Raw genomic sequence first — 15835 nt, forward strand, 5'->3', positions numbered from 1 at the left:
ACCGTCCAAACGACCTTATTATTATTAACAAACCATTTTTCAGGACACGTTACTGAGTAGCTAAAAACAAAGTGACGTTTTATTTCCACAGCAAAATTGTACTGTATAAGCGATATGAAGGATGAAGAGATTTATGTTTAACTTAAATAATTATTTTACTTTCGGATATTTTGCAATTCTAGAAATAAAATTAATTTTATATTACTGCAAACAAAATTACTGTATAAATTGTAATATCTTTTTCCCCGAACCGATATTATTTTTTTCAATTAGTGGCTGTTAATGAACGAATAATGTTTTTTTATTTTTTTATTTTTATTATTATTATTATTAAAAAATAAATAAATCATAAATGCGGAACTGAATAAATCAGTCTCCGGAATTTCGCGTCGAATATATTTTGGGCGGACAACTTCCGTTTCGTTACAAAAATGGCTGCCGCCAGTGGTAAATGTGAGAGTTGCATGGTGCTCTTAAATATATATGATATTTGAAGAGACCCAAGTGTGTCCGTTTTGATGCACTTTCAGTCAAATGAGAAACTGAATTGATGTTAGTCGGGTAACAAAATACTTGAGTTAAAGCGCAAAGGGCGGATTAGGTGATTAATTGTGTTCAGTAGTTCTTTACCATATAACTCAAAATGTCTGTTCCAACTTTATTTGTTCGAAATTTGCCGACGTCTGCCTCTAATGGACGCATGGAAGAAATATTTGCCGAAATAGGACCCGTGAAAAGTTGTTTCGTTGTAAAAGAGAAGGGTAAGCCAATATAATTGAGTTACTCGATATTACTTGAATGTGAATCATAAATTCAGCTCATTCTTACTGCAAATTTAAACACAGCGATGGACTGTCATCCTTTCGCTTTGCCCCTTAATTTGTTTATTTTTTAGGAACAGACAAATGCCGAGGGTTTGGATATGTTACTTTCTCTATGGAGGAGGACTCCCAAAGAGCTATAAAGGAAATCAAGGAATACGATGGACAGAAAATCTCGGTGTCTGTAGCCAAGAAGAAACTGGATAACAAGAAGAAAGGGGGTATGACAGATCTTTCGCTCGTTAAAGATTCTGTACTTTACAAAGTAACAAGAGATTTTCTGTGACGTTTCCGATTGGGCTTCTAAAGTACATAACGTTTTCGGAAAAGGAACCTAAACTGGCAATATGAGCAGTGAGGTCGGCGCCTTACTGCCTTGCATACGGTTAAAGTGCCATATATGTTTCCTTAAGCGATCAAGGAGTCTGCTCCAAAAGAACAGAAATCAAAAGGTCTGAAAAAGAACAGAAGGAAAGCGAGGCTGATCATAAGAAATCTCAGTTTCAAGGTAAGTGATCATATGCTTGGGATTATGAAGGAATAGGAAAGAAGCTATTGTTTTTGCTTAGTAAATATGTAACTGTACTTTCTTGCAGTGTACTGAGGGTGACCTCAAAGAGGTCTTTTCGAAGTACGGGACAGTGCTGGAAGTGAAAATTCCCCTAAAGCCAGGTAATGACACATATGTGATGACATATTTCAAAGTAAATGTAGCTTTTCTACACACATCTTCAGAGTCTCATTGTTTTACGCACCATGATGAATCCTGGAACAATCTGGGGGGAAAACGAACATCACGATTTCTGAAAGTGGTTGCTGAAGTTTCATAATGGATGTTTGAGTGAATGTTTTCTGTAGATGGGAAAATGCGTGGATTTGCATTCGTCCAGTTTAAAAACATGCTGGAAGCCGGAAGAGCCCTGAGTCTCACAAATCTAAAGGAAATTAAAGGTATTTATGAACATATCCCATTAAATGATCATTTTGCATCGCATGTCTGAAATGTCAATTTTTAAACCGTATGCTGTAATCAGTGCCAGTGATTATTTCAAAATGAAAAATACATTTCCCATTTATTAACCTAGTTAATTTCTTAAAATGGGCCAGAAGTTGAAAATCTATAAAGTGGCAACACGATACCTTAGACAATGACAAATTACTGCTCGTTCCTGACCGGTTCCCGTTTGCTCAGAAATAAACTTGCACATCTCATCATGATGGATGTTATTCTGTGTACTATATTTTAACATTGATTACGTCACCATTGATTAACTTGTGGTAAGAGCAAAGCCTACACCAAGACTGAAATCTCAAACCTACAACGTGAGTTAACCACAGTTGCCAACTTTGGTCAGCTGGCTGGAGTGAGATTTTCAATTCGACAGAAGTCTGCACACACATGCACACTGTGAATAACTTGTAGAGTTTGTGAACTACCCCACCGTTTATGATGTAGTTAATTTTAGGTTTATAATGGAATAATATAGATTTGGTGTAAGATTTCTTGCATGAGAGTCTGAAAGCGTCGATGTCTGTGAGAGAGTTGGCGACCATGATGAACTTATTGTGGTGCATTAACACCCTTTCTGCTCTTCCACAGGAAGGCAAGTAGCTGTCGACTGGGCAGTTGCGAAGGACAAGTACATGACTACGGTTAATGTGCCTGCAGGTGATTAAGTTCACAAATTAATTTTGCAAGCAACTAGTTTCATTAAACAGTGGATGGATAAATGAGGATTTTTGTAGAAAGTCATTTTCTGTGTGGTTTAGCGGCTTTATGGTGCAGTGGTAATTAGCTAATTACTGCTGTGTAGATGGCCAGTGGGGAGAGCAGTGGGTAATTCTTTTAATGTTTTTGCTAATTACATGTAACGTGTTTTGGTGGCTGATGGTTCTCCTGAAATTCTAATGCAGGGTCCAAAAAGGGTGGGGAGGAGGCCAAGGATCCGGAACCGGAGTCTGAAGAGGAAATCGATCCGCCGGCTCTGAGCACGTATGTGTCTGCTTCGTAACACAGCTTCTCTTTCGCGTCTCACTGGACGCACTCCTGGCTTCCTGCAAATTCCTAAATGGCTAAAAAAAAATCTGCTGTGACTTAATGTGTCATTAGAATGCACCAGCGGTCCTTATTGCACTTAATGGGGTGCAGTAATTAAATAAATGCAGTTTGGATGCGGCAGATTAGGGCACAGAACCTTCTGATGTGCTGCGGTCCACGCAGCCGCACCGCCAGCGTTTCCGTACTCTGAGGATACCTTAACCGCGAACATAGCTGGTAAAGCGCTCTCACCAGATGGTGATGTCATCTGGCGATGTGTAAAGCAGGCTATTCCTGGGCCTCCATGTGCTGAACCTGGGTTCAGTCAAAATGGTAAAAATGAAGTTTAGTGTGCATGTATTGAGCGTTTGAGTAACTGTAGTGTGCCTGCTGTTACTTCTCTTTTTCCTTCATTGTAATCCTGAGATTACGTTATGTATCCTTTGTCCATATTGAAGCCCTGTGCTGTCTCTTACGTTACCTCTGTGGTGTGAGACTGGCAGTTGGTGGTGTCATGAGAGGGCAGGTGTGGCTTGGTGAGCTGAGCCTCTCTGCCTGTAATCAGAAGGGCGCCGCTTCTGCCTCGACAGAACAGTCATATGTCTGTAGGCCTTTGGGTGAGGCCCTTAACCCCCATGGGCACCACTGTAGGTGGCTGCCCCTCACTGCCCAGCTCGCATATGTGTCTGTTTGTCGTGGAGAGCAGGATGGGGTTGGCGAAAAGAGAAAATAGATATGCGATGTACTTTTTTAGTAGAGAACTCGGGATTTAGATGGGATTTAGTTCATTATGATTATGATGTTGCCCTGTGATGGGCTGGCCCCCCATCCTGGGTTGTTCCCTGCCTCGTGCCCATTGCTTCTGGGATAGACTCCGGACCCCCCGCGACCCAGTAGGATAAGCGGTTTGGAAAATGGATGGATGGATGGATGATTATGATGTTATATTTTTGATTAATTTACATAGGCCTATTTATGTTTACGATATGCAAGTAAACATCTGTTTGGATTTGTTATAGAAACGTTGTTAGATTCATTGCCTTTGGTTTAGAACTGTTCTTAATTGTCTTTGTTTTTGCATATTTAGTAATTAATTTCAAAATAAAATCTGCTTTCCTTGCTTTACTGAACCGTGAACGTTGTGTACCTTTATACCCCTGACAGTTAATTCTGTGCTGTAGTGATCTGACAGGATCGTGAGATGGCCAATTTTCAGGTAGGGGGGGCATATTTTGGCTTTTCTGGTCCTCAGAACTGGCATTGCAGAGAAGGCTGATGATGAATCAGATAGCGGGAGTGCCGAAGGTGGTGATGAAGAGGAGGAGAAGGGGGAGATGGATCAAGAAGAAAAGCAATCAACATCTGAGGGGGACTCGAATGACAGTGACCCTGGATCGGATGAGGATGAGGATGATGAAGATGATGATGAAGATGAAGACGACGACGATGATGACGATGATGATGATGACGACGATGATGATGATGATGATGATGGTAAGCATTCTTATTAGTGATGGACGAAATGACGCTTCATGAACCATTTGCTGTATTTTTTGAGTCCACTAGATGGAGCTCTATGTTCAAGAAAGGGCACAAAGCATGCCCTAAAGCACACCAAGAGCACCATCTAGTGGGGACAAAAAATACTGCAAATGGTTCATGAAGTGTCATTTTGTCCATGACTTTTCTTACTGATTTTCTTAGCAAGTCTTTGTTTTGTTTTGGTTTATTAATGCACGTAATATTTAGATGTAATATTTGGTGCCAGTTCTTCTCTCATGTGTTTTTTTAAACTTCTTTTAGAACATCCAGCCAAGAAGAAGCCTCTACCCTCCGACGTCAATGAAGGGAGAACGGTCTTCATCAGGTCAGAAGAGGGGACATAATCACTGCTTAAAAATAATTACTAAAAACCACGTTCGCTGATGGCTAGAGCAGCTTTTTGTGTTGGTTAGTCACCTCCTGGCATATATTTTTTGTCACCTTTCAGAAATCTGTCCTTTGACACAGCAGAGGAAGACATAGAAAAAACTCTGCTTGAGTTTGGAGAGATGAAGTACATTCGCATTGTGCTTCATCCGGACACTGACCACTCAAGAGGTTCTCCCTTTTTTTTAAATCCTATAGCATCTGACCCCCCCCCCCCCCCCCCCTCCACCTTCTGTGACGGTACCTTGGTATCATCTTCCTGGGCCTTCTACAGCATGGCACATCGTAGTGTTTGGAGAGAAATCTTATTGGCTTATTTTCTGGTTGTTCAGCCTCTTACTGTGATCATTTGTTATGTGAGTCGGGTTAGTTGTGGTCCATGGTCGTCTTGATACAGTATAGCTGGTGGTACGGAACTCGGCATCACGATCTCTGTTTCCTGCGCGTAGGTTGTGCCTTTGCACAGTTTAAGACCAAAGAGGGGGCGGAGAAATGCATTGGCGCAGCGCAGGACAGCTCGGAGGTAAGGCGGGGTGTCGCCACGGTGATGGCACCTAGCCGCCGGCGCTTTTCACGCCTGACGTCCCCAACTCTGTCCCTCGATTGGCTGTCCCCAGAACGGTGGCATCCGAGTGGATGGGCGGCGGCTGAACATCGTGCTGGCGGTCAGCCGCGACGACGCCGCCAAACTGAAAGACAAGACGGCGGTAAAGACGGAGACGGGGACCCGGAACCTGTACCTGGCCAGGGAAGGACGTGAGTAACTGGAATGTGGGCAGGGGGCGTGTGAACTTCCCTCCCCTTAACGGCATGGAGGGCAGCTAGGCGGGCAGGGCTGACTGTAAGTGTATGAAATGGTGTCGTACAGCTGTGGTATTGCAAGTTTTTTTTTTTTTTCCTCTAGCTTTATTCCTTTATATTTTGCTTGTTTAGCTTTAATTTGTTTTGGCTTATTTCATTTCGATTCATTCCATCTTTCTATAATTTCATTGACCTGTACGTTAGTTGCTTTTCTGCCTTTTTACCCTTGTATGTGAAGCACTTTTGAGCTGCATTCCATGTGTGAACAGTGCAATATAAATATTGATTCTTCTTTGTCGTCTTCTTGGTTTATTATTATCACTGCTTTGGAAACCCCTCCTCTGTTCCGTGGCTGATGCTGGCTCTGTACCCCTCCACCCCCCCCCCACCAGTGATCCGGGCCGGGACAAAAGCCGCCGAGGGCGTCCCTGCCGCAGACATGGCCAAGAGGTCGAGGGTGAGTCCTGGCGGCGGGGTGGATTTGTATCTTGGACATGGAACCTGGTTCTCATTGCATCTGATTTGATTAATCCACCTGTTAGCATCTCCCACTGCTTTGTAATGTGTTGTGTGGCACTTACTGGTCACTCACTGGAGGCTCAGGCAGGTAGAACTTGTAGCTGATTTTGCTGTCTGACAGCCGGATGTTTGCGATGTATCATTGCTTTGGTCTGAACAGCATGTAAAATATATACATGAAAATGTCAATGGAGAGGCCTTGACTACAGCTCTGAGGGGAAGGGTTGATATTTCTGCTGGTGCTCATGGTTTGCAATGCTTGTTTTCCTGTTTATTTGAACTATTTCATAAAAAATAAGTTTGAAGAGCTGAAGCGGATAAAGCTGCGGGACGTCAACGTCTTCGTGTCAAAGACGCGCCTGTGCGTGCACAACCTGCCCAAGTCGGTGGACGTGAGGCTGCTGCGGCAGCTGTGTGCCAAGGCAGTGGGTGGCGGGAAGGATGTACGAATCACCGAGGTGAGGCCCGGCAGTGAGAGCACTCACGGAAGTGTAACGCTGTACCTGCTCTCGCCACTAGGGGTCAGTGTTGCCCTTTCCTTGTCCTAACCGTCTTTATAAGATGAAGGATTTATTCAGACATTTTGAATCTTTCAGTATTAGTCTTGGCAGTTCGTCAACATTTTATGAAATCTGTATTTTTCTTAAGTATATTAGTAAATTTAAACAATTGCTTCAAATTTATGTGTATATTTGATTTTTGGTTGAAACTAGCCCACAAGTGCTGTTACCAGCATCAACCATTAGGGGGCTCTGTCGCTCCGTTTTGTCATGCCCGTTAATCCACTTATTCGGCGGGGGCTTCAGCTCTACGGAGTCACGGACACAAGTTGTGAGTCATCCAGGTTCTCGGCGGCCACGCCCAGTTTTTCGGTCGCGATGGCATTTGTTCCCTGTAGTTCCCTGTGCAGAATCGGCTTGTTTAATCTGATTGTCAGCAATAGTTTGTTTGTGTGGGGGGGGTAGAGTTTCCTTGTTTTCTTACAATTAGCCCAGCTGAACATGAGAACAATATCGGGCAGTGAAACAAGATGAAATCTTCGCATAATTTTGTTTAAATGAGTTTTTAATGTGTGGTGTAATACTGCTGATATTAAGTTTTGATTGCAGACATTAATAGTGAAATTTTTAGTGTGACAGCTGTAGTATTAATGTAGAATCGGTTGCTGCTTTTGTAGCAAGCGGATTCGGTTAAAAATTAATTTTCATTAATATTAGGCTTTGCATAACTACGATAGCAGCTTATGAAAATGTCTGCGGCAGTATTATTATTTTTCACGGTACGTGATTACGAGGCGTCCCTGGGGCCCTGCGTTCTCGTCTCTCTCTCCAGTGTCATGTGATGTACGACAGGAAGCCGCAGGGCGGGAAGGTGGTCGGCCGCTCCCTCGGCTTCGCCTTCGTCCAGTTCCAGCAACACGAGCATGCCCTGGCCGCCCTCCGGCACCTCAACAACAACCCCGAGATCTTCGGCCCGCACAAGGTGAGGGTGAGGCCGAGCTGCGGCCCACATCTTGGCTCAGGCCAGAAGGAGCTCAGAACTGCCAACAGTTCCGCGCGTCTCTGAAGTCCTCAGGATTCCTGACCAGTTGACTGTACACTTTCAGCTAGAACTTTTTCATAATTCTGAGGTTCTTCTGCACTCTGACTTTTGACCAATCTTAGTCATCCTGAGGTGCTGCTTCAGTTTGTTTATTCAACCTGTTAGATAAAGCAGAAAGAAACCATGAACTACAGTCCTTTTTGTTAAGTTTCTTTTTCAGTAGAGGGCGCCGTTTGCGGTTCTAAATCTACCGCACAAGCATGCGTGTATTTTAAAGTGCGGTGAGGCAGTATTAGTCACGTGGAAATTCTTTGACCGAATGACTGACCATGTTCGATTATGATTTGTTCAGGAATTGTTTTTGCGATTAAACTTAAAGGTTAGACAGAACTGGCACAAAGAGTCTGATGTCGCGTTGTTCCTTGTCCATCAAGAGGCCCATTGTGGAGTTCTCTCTTGAAGACAGCAGGAAGCTGAAGCTGAAGGAGATGCGAGCTCAGCAGAATAAGGTATCCACCACCCCGCTGACTTTAAAGAACCTCGTGTTTTGTGAGCGCTCAGTGACTGGACCATCTGGTGTCTTGCTTTGGTTTGTTTGAATCCCGTGGCTGATTGTGTGATTATATCGCTTCTGGGCCTCTGTGCAAGGCCCTTAATGCTGAGACCTGCTCCGGGGATGCAGGATAAAGAGCTTCGCTCTCAGCTCTGCGTGTGTGTGTGTCTCGCAGGAGAAACAAAGCTAAGGAATCGTTATGCGCTTCTACCTATACAAATGGCAAAATAAAGTATAGTCATTATTGTCATTATCAGGCTATTGGCAGACATCTTGATGATTAAGTGATTTGTGAATGAACCTCCAGCTCCGTGCCAAGCAAAACATGATGAAGCAGCAGGAGCAGCCACAGCAGCGAGGGAAGTGGCAGGATCAGCCACAGCAGCGAGGGAAGCGGCAGGACCAGGACCAGCCGCAGCAGCGAGGGAAGTGGCAGGATCAGCCGCAGCAGCGAGGGAAGTGGCAGGATCAGCCGCAGCAGCGAGGGAAGTGGCAGGATCAGCCGCAGCAGCGAGGGAAGCGGCAGGATCAGCCGCAGCAGCGAGGGAAGTGGCAAGACCAGCCGCAGCAACGAGGGAAGTGGCAGGATCAGCCGCAGCAGCGAGGGAAGTGGCAGGATCAGCCGCAGCAGCGAGGGAAGTGGCAGGATCAGCCGCAGCAGCGAGGGAAGCGGCAGGATCAGCCGCAGCAGCGAGGGAAGCGGCAGGATCAGCCGCAGCAGCGAGGGAAGTCAGGTGGTAATGTAGTGGCACCCCTGCAGGCGGCCCAGGACATTGCAGGCACGCCCAAGAATTACTCAGGCTTCAAGACCACACCTGTAGTGGAGGAGGTGGAGCTTGAGGACGGGAAGAAACGAAGGAAGGTCCTACCCATGCCCTCACACCGGGGGCCCAAGATCAGGTAGAGGATGAAGGCTGGGGCTGGATTCCCCCGGGTCTGGGGGAGCAGGGGCTCATATGAATGCATTCTTTTAGGTTGTAGTCTTATATTCCATATTCATCAGAAATAACGGGTACATATGATGTTACTCTTCTGAACTCTGATACAGGGTGGAGTTGATCCCTCGGTTGTCCTTGTCACTGCAGGAAACGGGATAAGGGCAAACGGCCGATGGCGGAGCCCAAGAAGCTGAAGAATCAGCCCAAGCGGAATGAGCGAGCACCTTTCTCCCGCATGGAGAAGGAGAGTCAGTCCAGGACTCGGGTAAGCGCCGTCGGTGTTCTGACGTCAGAGGGGTCCATGCCGGATTTGCTAAATTCCTACCCCATGAGCGCGTGCCGGCAGGTGACGGCTGATTTTTCCATTCCGGTTTTCCCAGTTGGTCCAGCATCCGTTGGCGTGTCGGTCGGTCGGTCAACGTCTCCATTTAATGCTAGATCTTGATAGACCTGGGATCTAGAAGGACTTTGGCAGCATTCATAACCCAACCGCTTCATTTAACATACTAAAACGTAGCAAGCAAGGCGACGCTGAATCGAAACAGGCATAAGAACTATTGTTATACATTGATATGGAGTCTGAATGAGGAGAGGAAGGACTCAGTGCCTGGAGACGAGACATCAAGAGTCTTTCGGTCATGCATGCAGACAGGGGGCCACCGACGTTAACTGGGCCAGCTGGGACGTAGCGTTTTGGCACGTCTCCCCGCGCTGGTTGTTGTGGAGGAGTCCCACAGGGGCAGCGTAGAAGACAAAGGGAGAAATTGAGAGGTCCGTCTGGTCTCCTGTGCCGTGAGTCCATTTGAGGGAAACGGGCCGTTGAATGACAAGGTGACTCATCATTTCCATCATCGCTCTTCATAGTGGGCGTGGGACGTGTATCGCTGCATTTGTGTAGTATGGGGATTGTCAGATACTATAGGGTCTACTACAGGGTTAAAAGGAAACTGTTAACTTAAGCTTGGCTGCATTCGGCTTGTTCCGTTTCTCTTCATATGGCTTCTGTATGTCAGCCTTTTTAAATGAGGTTTTTAGTGCTTTGGTTTAATACTGGAGTGATAAACTGCTTTTAAGTACCGGTCTCCTGAGAGCCGTACTTCTGCTAATAATGTACTTTGAGGGATATTGGCCTGCTCCTAGTTTTATTGAGACAGTCCTTAAGGAAGGCTACCTAGTCAGCGCTGCGGAAGTTTATTGCGGCTGGGGGTTTGTGTATGCATCTTCATTAACCACGCCTGCAGAGATGCACAGCCCGCAATTCCTAAGACCTGACTGTAGAGTGCGCCACTTAGATGTCCCAAGCATGCTGGGTGCATGCACAGCAAGAGTGGCACTAATCCCCACGCCACACCCCTATTAGCCTAGCTAGCAGGGATGTATCGATTTGCAGATACTGATTGCTGAATTAAACATTTTTTTTCTGAAGCCTGACCTGCCAATACCTATCCTAGCTGATTCCAGTTTTCTGAGTTTGTTTATCTGAGTTTCATGTTTAATGTCTATTAAAAATAGACCTATTTAAAACAACCTTTCCTAATAAAAATGTCCCAACGAGTTTGGAATTAAACTGGTAGTTCCGAATGTTTTTGGGTAATTTCTCCACAGACAGCTTTGTTGACAGCAAATTTAGCACATTTTCACTGCAAATTTAGCACATTTTCACTGCAAATTTAGCACATTTTCACTGCAAATTTAGCACATTTTCACTGCAAATTTAACATTCTCACTGCAAATTTAACATATTCGTCCCACACTGTGAAAAATCTCCAAACAGCAGGCCTGTTTCCTCAGCTTTTTTTGTCGTAGAGCCCAACCCAAAGAACTTCAGCAGTATGTTTTGTTGCTTGGTTATTTTTTCTCTGACTTGGTTCTTTCCAGGGAGCAGGTTTGACGAGGGAAGGACAATATGCGCTAAAAATGAAATCAGTAATTTCTGAGATTTTCCCAATATTGTTGTTTATCGTAATATTTAAAAAAAAAATTAAATTCATACGTGGAATGATGACCAAATTGTTTTACTAATAGTTATGGAGCAAGTGCCTGGCATAATGATAGTTTATGTGCACAGACTCATACTACGTTGGAATACGCGACACGATATTTAGTCAATTAATTGCTCCGCCCTACCAATCACAGAAAACACCTTCGTCCTCTGACATCACCAAATGGCAGTGCATGCCAAGTAACCAGTGAGGAGCCTGACACTGATCCATGTGGGACTTTATTCCGGAGTATTCTGAGCATTTGTTGTTCACACAGTACCGGTGGAGGTTCATGCAACACCCTACCAGAGATGGTGCTGCTGGTTCGCTGAATCTGTGCCCCTCAGGTGCCACTCTGGGGATTGTCCTTCGTGCCAAGATGCCCAACTGCGTTCATGTATATAATCTGCTAGCAGATAATTGAGAAGATCAAAATTTGGATAATAAGTGGAAATGACTTAGCCAAGGATTATAACCAGTACAAATTAACGTGATGGTTTAAAGAGCTGCGCTTGCATCATCAGAGGCACCCGTGCTCTTCCCATGAGTCTTTGCATTTCGACGGGTGTCTGAGGAATTTCCACTGTGTCGTTTTATTTGCAGGCTACAAAGCAGAGGGATAGAGACCATGATGGTTTCGAGAGCCTGGTGGAGCAGTACAAGAAGAAGCTGTTGGGAAATGCCACTGTGTTCACGACTAAGAAAACCAAATGGTTCAGTGGGTGAAGTGCCCCCCCCCGCGACCTGGTATCAGGTACACGGGACGTTAAGATCTACGATGAAAGGATAGGGAGAGTACACCTGTTTGTGGAAATGTTCAGCTACACTAGGCAGCCTGGAGGAAGAAAAAAACATTCAGGGCACGTTGACAGTTGGGGGGGCATGTTCCTTATTCAAGGACATTCTGAGGAGTTGCCGATCATTATCTTTTTTCTGCATGGTTTGTGCTGTGGGCTGTATGCAAGTCCTTTTACAAACTGATGTCTGAACTTTTTATTACATTTGACAAAAAAAGAATATACATATATTTTACCCGACTGCTGGGCCCGTATATTTGACTACAGAAGAAAATGTATGGTTCTAGTCTATTTCCAATGTAGGTGTGACAGTTTTTAGATTTTTTGATTGTTTTGAAAGTTTTTGTGTCATTTTAAGCATCTGTGAAGTTTCTTAAGTTGACTAACATTTATTGTATAGTATACATCAAAAACTGGGTCTGAAGATCGCCTCCATGAAAATGAATATTCAGAATCTCCATAGTGTTTCACATTCAAAAAAATGTTCTGTTGCTACTTTTTGATGTTACCCTCCTGATGTGCATCCTGCGGCAGGGAAGCCAGCTCATTTTGGGATCCCTCTCTCACAGAGATGAATAAAAATATTCCATATTCAAACTGTAAATGAGCTCTTCCCCTTCAGTAATGTAAAGGGACTGTATTAATGCGCTATATGGACAAATGTATTGGGACACCCGGCCAGTACACCCACAGGGATTTTTATAGCATCCCGTCCTAAATTCATAGTCATCATTATGGAATTGGTCTCCCCTCTGCAGCTGTAACAGCTGAAACTCTTCTGGGGGGGGGGGGGGGGGGGGTTTCCCCACAAGATTTTGGAATGTGTCTGCGGGGATTTTTACCGATTCATCCATAAGAGCATTTGTGATGTTGGATGTGAAGGCCGGAGTCACAGTCTGTGTTATAATTCATTCTAAAAGTATTTTAATGGGGTTGAGGTCAGGGCTCTGTGCAGCCAATCAAGTTCTTCCATACCAGACTCATCCAATCATGTCCGTATGGATCTAGCTTTGTGCATTGGGGCGTAGTCATGATGGAAAACGAAAGGCTCTTCCCCAAACTGTTCCCACAATGCTGGAAGCATAGAATTGTCCAAAATGTCTATGGTACGCATATCATTCCTGTGGGTGCAATGGCCACGTGTCCCAGTACTTTGTCCATATAGTGTTTGTTGCAATTTTATTGGCTTGCTCTCAAGGTTGGATTTACGCAATAGGCTGTAATAGGCCGGATCTGCTGTTAATCAACAGCCCCCTGTAGGAAGACGGGTATTACCCAGGTTGGGGTTACAGTGTGAGATCTGCCCTGCTAAGGCATCCCCCCCCCCCGGAGATGCTCTTCGTCTTTAACTCGAGCCATGGAAAGAGGGCACATCCTGAATTAGGAAGAGGTAAGGAGGGCAGAGTGGTCTTGTCTGTAGTTCAGTGGGTTAGTAATCTGTCTCCATAAGGTTGTGGGTTTGAATCAAGTGGTCGGCACAGTAATCGTGTCACTGTTGGGCACACAAAACCAGTTTTACTTCGGTTCGGAAATGTTTAATGGGCTCTAAGAATAGTCTGACGTGCAAACTCAAGATTTCATAGTAACTTGATTATGTGATGTAAATTATAAGTCAAAGGGTTATAATTTAGTCATTTGTCAGCAGTAACACGTTTTTTAAAATTTCCTAATCTCATTTTGTCTGTTCACCCTTAATTAAAAATTTTCTACATTTATATTTGCAGGGTCAGATGAGTGTGATTCTACTCATGTCCCTCTATAATTGATGTGTGAATTATCCGAGACGTCTTTGACTCGGTAGAATTAGGTCACGATACCTAGGCTGTACTTTTCAGGGTATGAGCTAGAAACCAAGATGAAGGGAAAAGTGTTTCAATAGTTCTGTAATCATATTTTGAGTCAGGAGCACAGACTACAACAATTTTTACTGAATTATGATCTCTAGAAGTAACAGTGAACCTGATTAAATCCACAACATTGTTCAGTTAAACTGTCTTATGTACTCTGTCTCTTTTGGGCATTTCTCTATACGCAGTGGGCTCAGCTTTTAGACAGAGCAAGTGTTCTCGCTATCAGATGGTAGAACAATAACACTGGATTTAGGCAAACACTTGGTTACCATGGTGATTGATCACCTGCTGCAAGTCTGCAAGCAATGAAATCCTAGCCGGCTTCTTTGTGCTCTTGATTGGATTGTTGGGGTCGAACAAGACCAGCTTTTTGAGATTCAGAGGCATGCTTTCTGTAATTTATCATCTGGACATGGAGATGTTTCACTGGCTCCTTTTCAGGGGGGGCAGGAGTTTGCTACCCAGCTGTGAGATGGGCACACACACTTGTAGCCGCAGTCAAAATTAGAGTTGCCATCCAAACCCTTATAAGATGGAAGGATCCCCTACTAGAGCATGACGGGACGATGGTGGCAACCCTAGTTAAAATACCCACAGCCATTGTCTTCCCCCACAAATATTTCCTCATAGGGCGTAACAGGTGCTGTCTTTTAACAGATCGAGGTGGAAGGCTGTGACCCCACAAACTGCTGGCTAGGTTGTCTTCTCTCGTTACCACAGTGATCACAGTTCATCCAGTGTGGAGAATTAACGCTATATCAGGGTAATCAGTGGCCACTGTAGCTCCAGCCATCTGAGGATGCCATCTGTTATGCTAATGTGACATTTTCACTGAACGTTTTGCCATTTTTTTGAAATATTCGTTTTGAAGAGGAGATTTCAGTCTGTCCGACCAGTGAACCCAGTGGAGTTGGTTCAGGTTGTCACTGTATAGCAGGTACCTGCCCGGGAGGTAATAGGAGGACTGGTTACTGAAATTATGCCTGGCCATCTTTACAGGAATGTCAGCAACCGATCACGCAAAGTCCCAAACATAAGTTTAATTACACGTGCATTTTTCTTATTTTAAAGGCTTATGCATACTGTGCATCAGTGTTATGTAGCTGCTATTACCAACTAATTAGAGCGCAGTAAAGAAGTCAGATGTAAGCAATGCTTGAACTGTGAAAAAACATGTGCTAGTCTCCCCTTTGGCAGTTTTCCACTGGCAAAAAGGAACTGAGCGACACCCAAGCTGTGCCGCGAAGAGACTACTTAGGGCTCGGGTCCAGCCCTCCTCGGTTCTCCACTGCAGAAGAGTCAGCTCAGTAAACGCGTTGCTGGGTTTGGCGACTGACATAAAACCAAAGAGAAGCTTAATTATTGTTCACACAGTGCATCATGATTTAAGCAATTGTTATTAGTATCATTATTATTGTTGTTTTACTGTGTGCTAATTTCCGCTAGCATGTCTGTGAGAATTGCTGTATAATCTATGTAACAAATGCTAGCGCGATTACTATTCGCTTAGGTAAATTTGCATTACAAATCCATTCTGTTCGATTGTTCCATAGTACTCTGCCTGGGTCACATGTGTGGAGTTTGCATGTTGCATGTGGCTGTTATAAGTAAAAGGATGGAAATTTTCGAGTTATCTGGAATGCATCAATGCCTCGCGATGTGCCGTACTACTAATAACCAATAATATATATATTTCCTTGAGATAATCCATGCTCAGGTCACTGGTAACTGCATTTTGACCAATCGGGGGTTGAGGACCCGACCAGCTCAGTTTGGTCACGCTCTTGGCCCTGCTGGTAAGAGGACCGTGTCAGTATGAGTCGGGCTCACAGGCTTTACAGTGGAAAAGCTCCGGTCGGCAGTATGGATCAGTTCTTCGTGGCACCACTTGTTAATTACTAGACGGGATGGTGGGGGGTGAGTTAAAAGAGCCTTCCAGCCTTTAAGTCATCCGGGCCCTGTACTACAAAGCGGGGTTACTTGCTGGATTTAAGGTAGTCTGGGCAAAATGTAACTGAACGAATATGAAGTCCCTTTAAACTGTGGTACCTTAAATCCAACAAGT

The 15835-nt window shown here is 44.5% G+C and overlaps 1 protein-coding gene across 2 annotated transcripts; it reads left to right on the forward strand.

Moving 5' to 3' along the window:
* The first annotated feature begins 393 nt into the window (after positions 1-393).
* rbm28 (RNA binding motif protein 28) lies at positions 394-12524 on the forward strand. Of its 2 annotated transcripts, none has more exons than XM_049019487.1 (19): positions 394-761; positions 896-1042; positions 1235-1329; positions 1418-1493; positions 1680-1772; positions 2422-2490; positions 2736-2814; positions 4112-4353; positions 4663-4726; positions 4850-4959; positions 5238-5311; positions 5406-5544; positions 5982-6046; positions 6408-6566; positions 7441-7590; positions 8085-8159; positions 8511-9103; positions 9289-9406; positions 11727-12524. In XM_049019487.1, the coding sequence occupies exons 1-19, from the start codon at positions 644-646 to the stop codon at positions 11847-11849; spliced, it is 2589 nt and encodes an 862-aa protein (XP_048875444.1). In that variant the 5' UTR covers positions 394-643; the 3' UTR covers positions 11850-12524. The 2 variants fall into 2 exon arrangements, with proteins under 2 accessions (XP_048875444.1, XP_048875454.1); XM_049019497.1 differs by having other exon boundaries at positions 4112-4346; positions 4662-4726.
* Positions 12525-15835: the final 3311 nt, after the last annotated feature.

The sequence above is a fragment of the Brienomyrus brachyistius genome, chromosome 1, assembly GCF_023856365.1.
Source record: "Brienomyrus brachyistius isolate T26 chromosome 1, BBRACH_0.4, whole genome shotgun sequence".
Lineage (NCBI taxonomy): Eukaryota > Metazoa > Chordata > Actinopteri > Osteoglossiformes > Mormyridae > Brienomyrus > Brienomyrus brachyistius.

Excerpts from the sequence above, each read along its gene's own strand:
- rbm28 (XM_049019487.1), top strand. The coding sequence starts at position 644 with ATGTCTGTTCCAACTTTATTTGTTCGAAATTTGCCGACGTCTGCCTCT. Across the intron at positions 1,043-1,234 it reads GGATAACAAGAAGAAAGGGG|CGATCAAGGAGTCTGCTCCA; the intron begins GTATGACAGATC and ends TGTTTCCTTAAG. Across the intron at positions 2,815-4,111 it reads GATCCGCCGGCTCTGAGCAC|AACTGGCATTGCAGAGAAGG; the intron begins GTATGTGTCTGC and ends TCTGGTCCTCAG.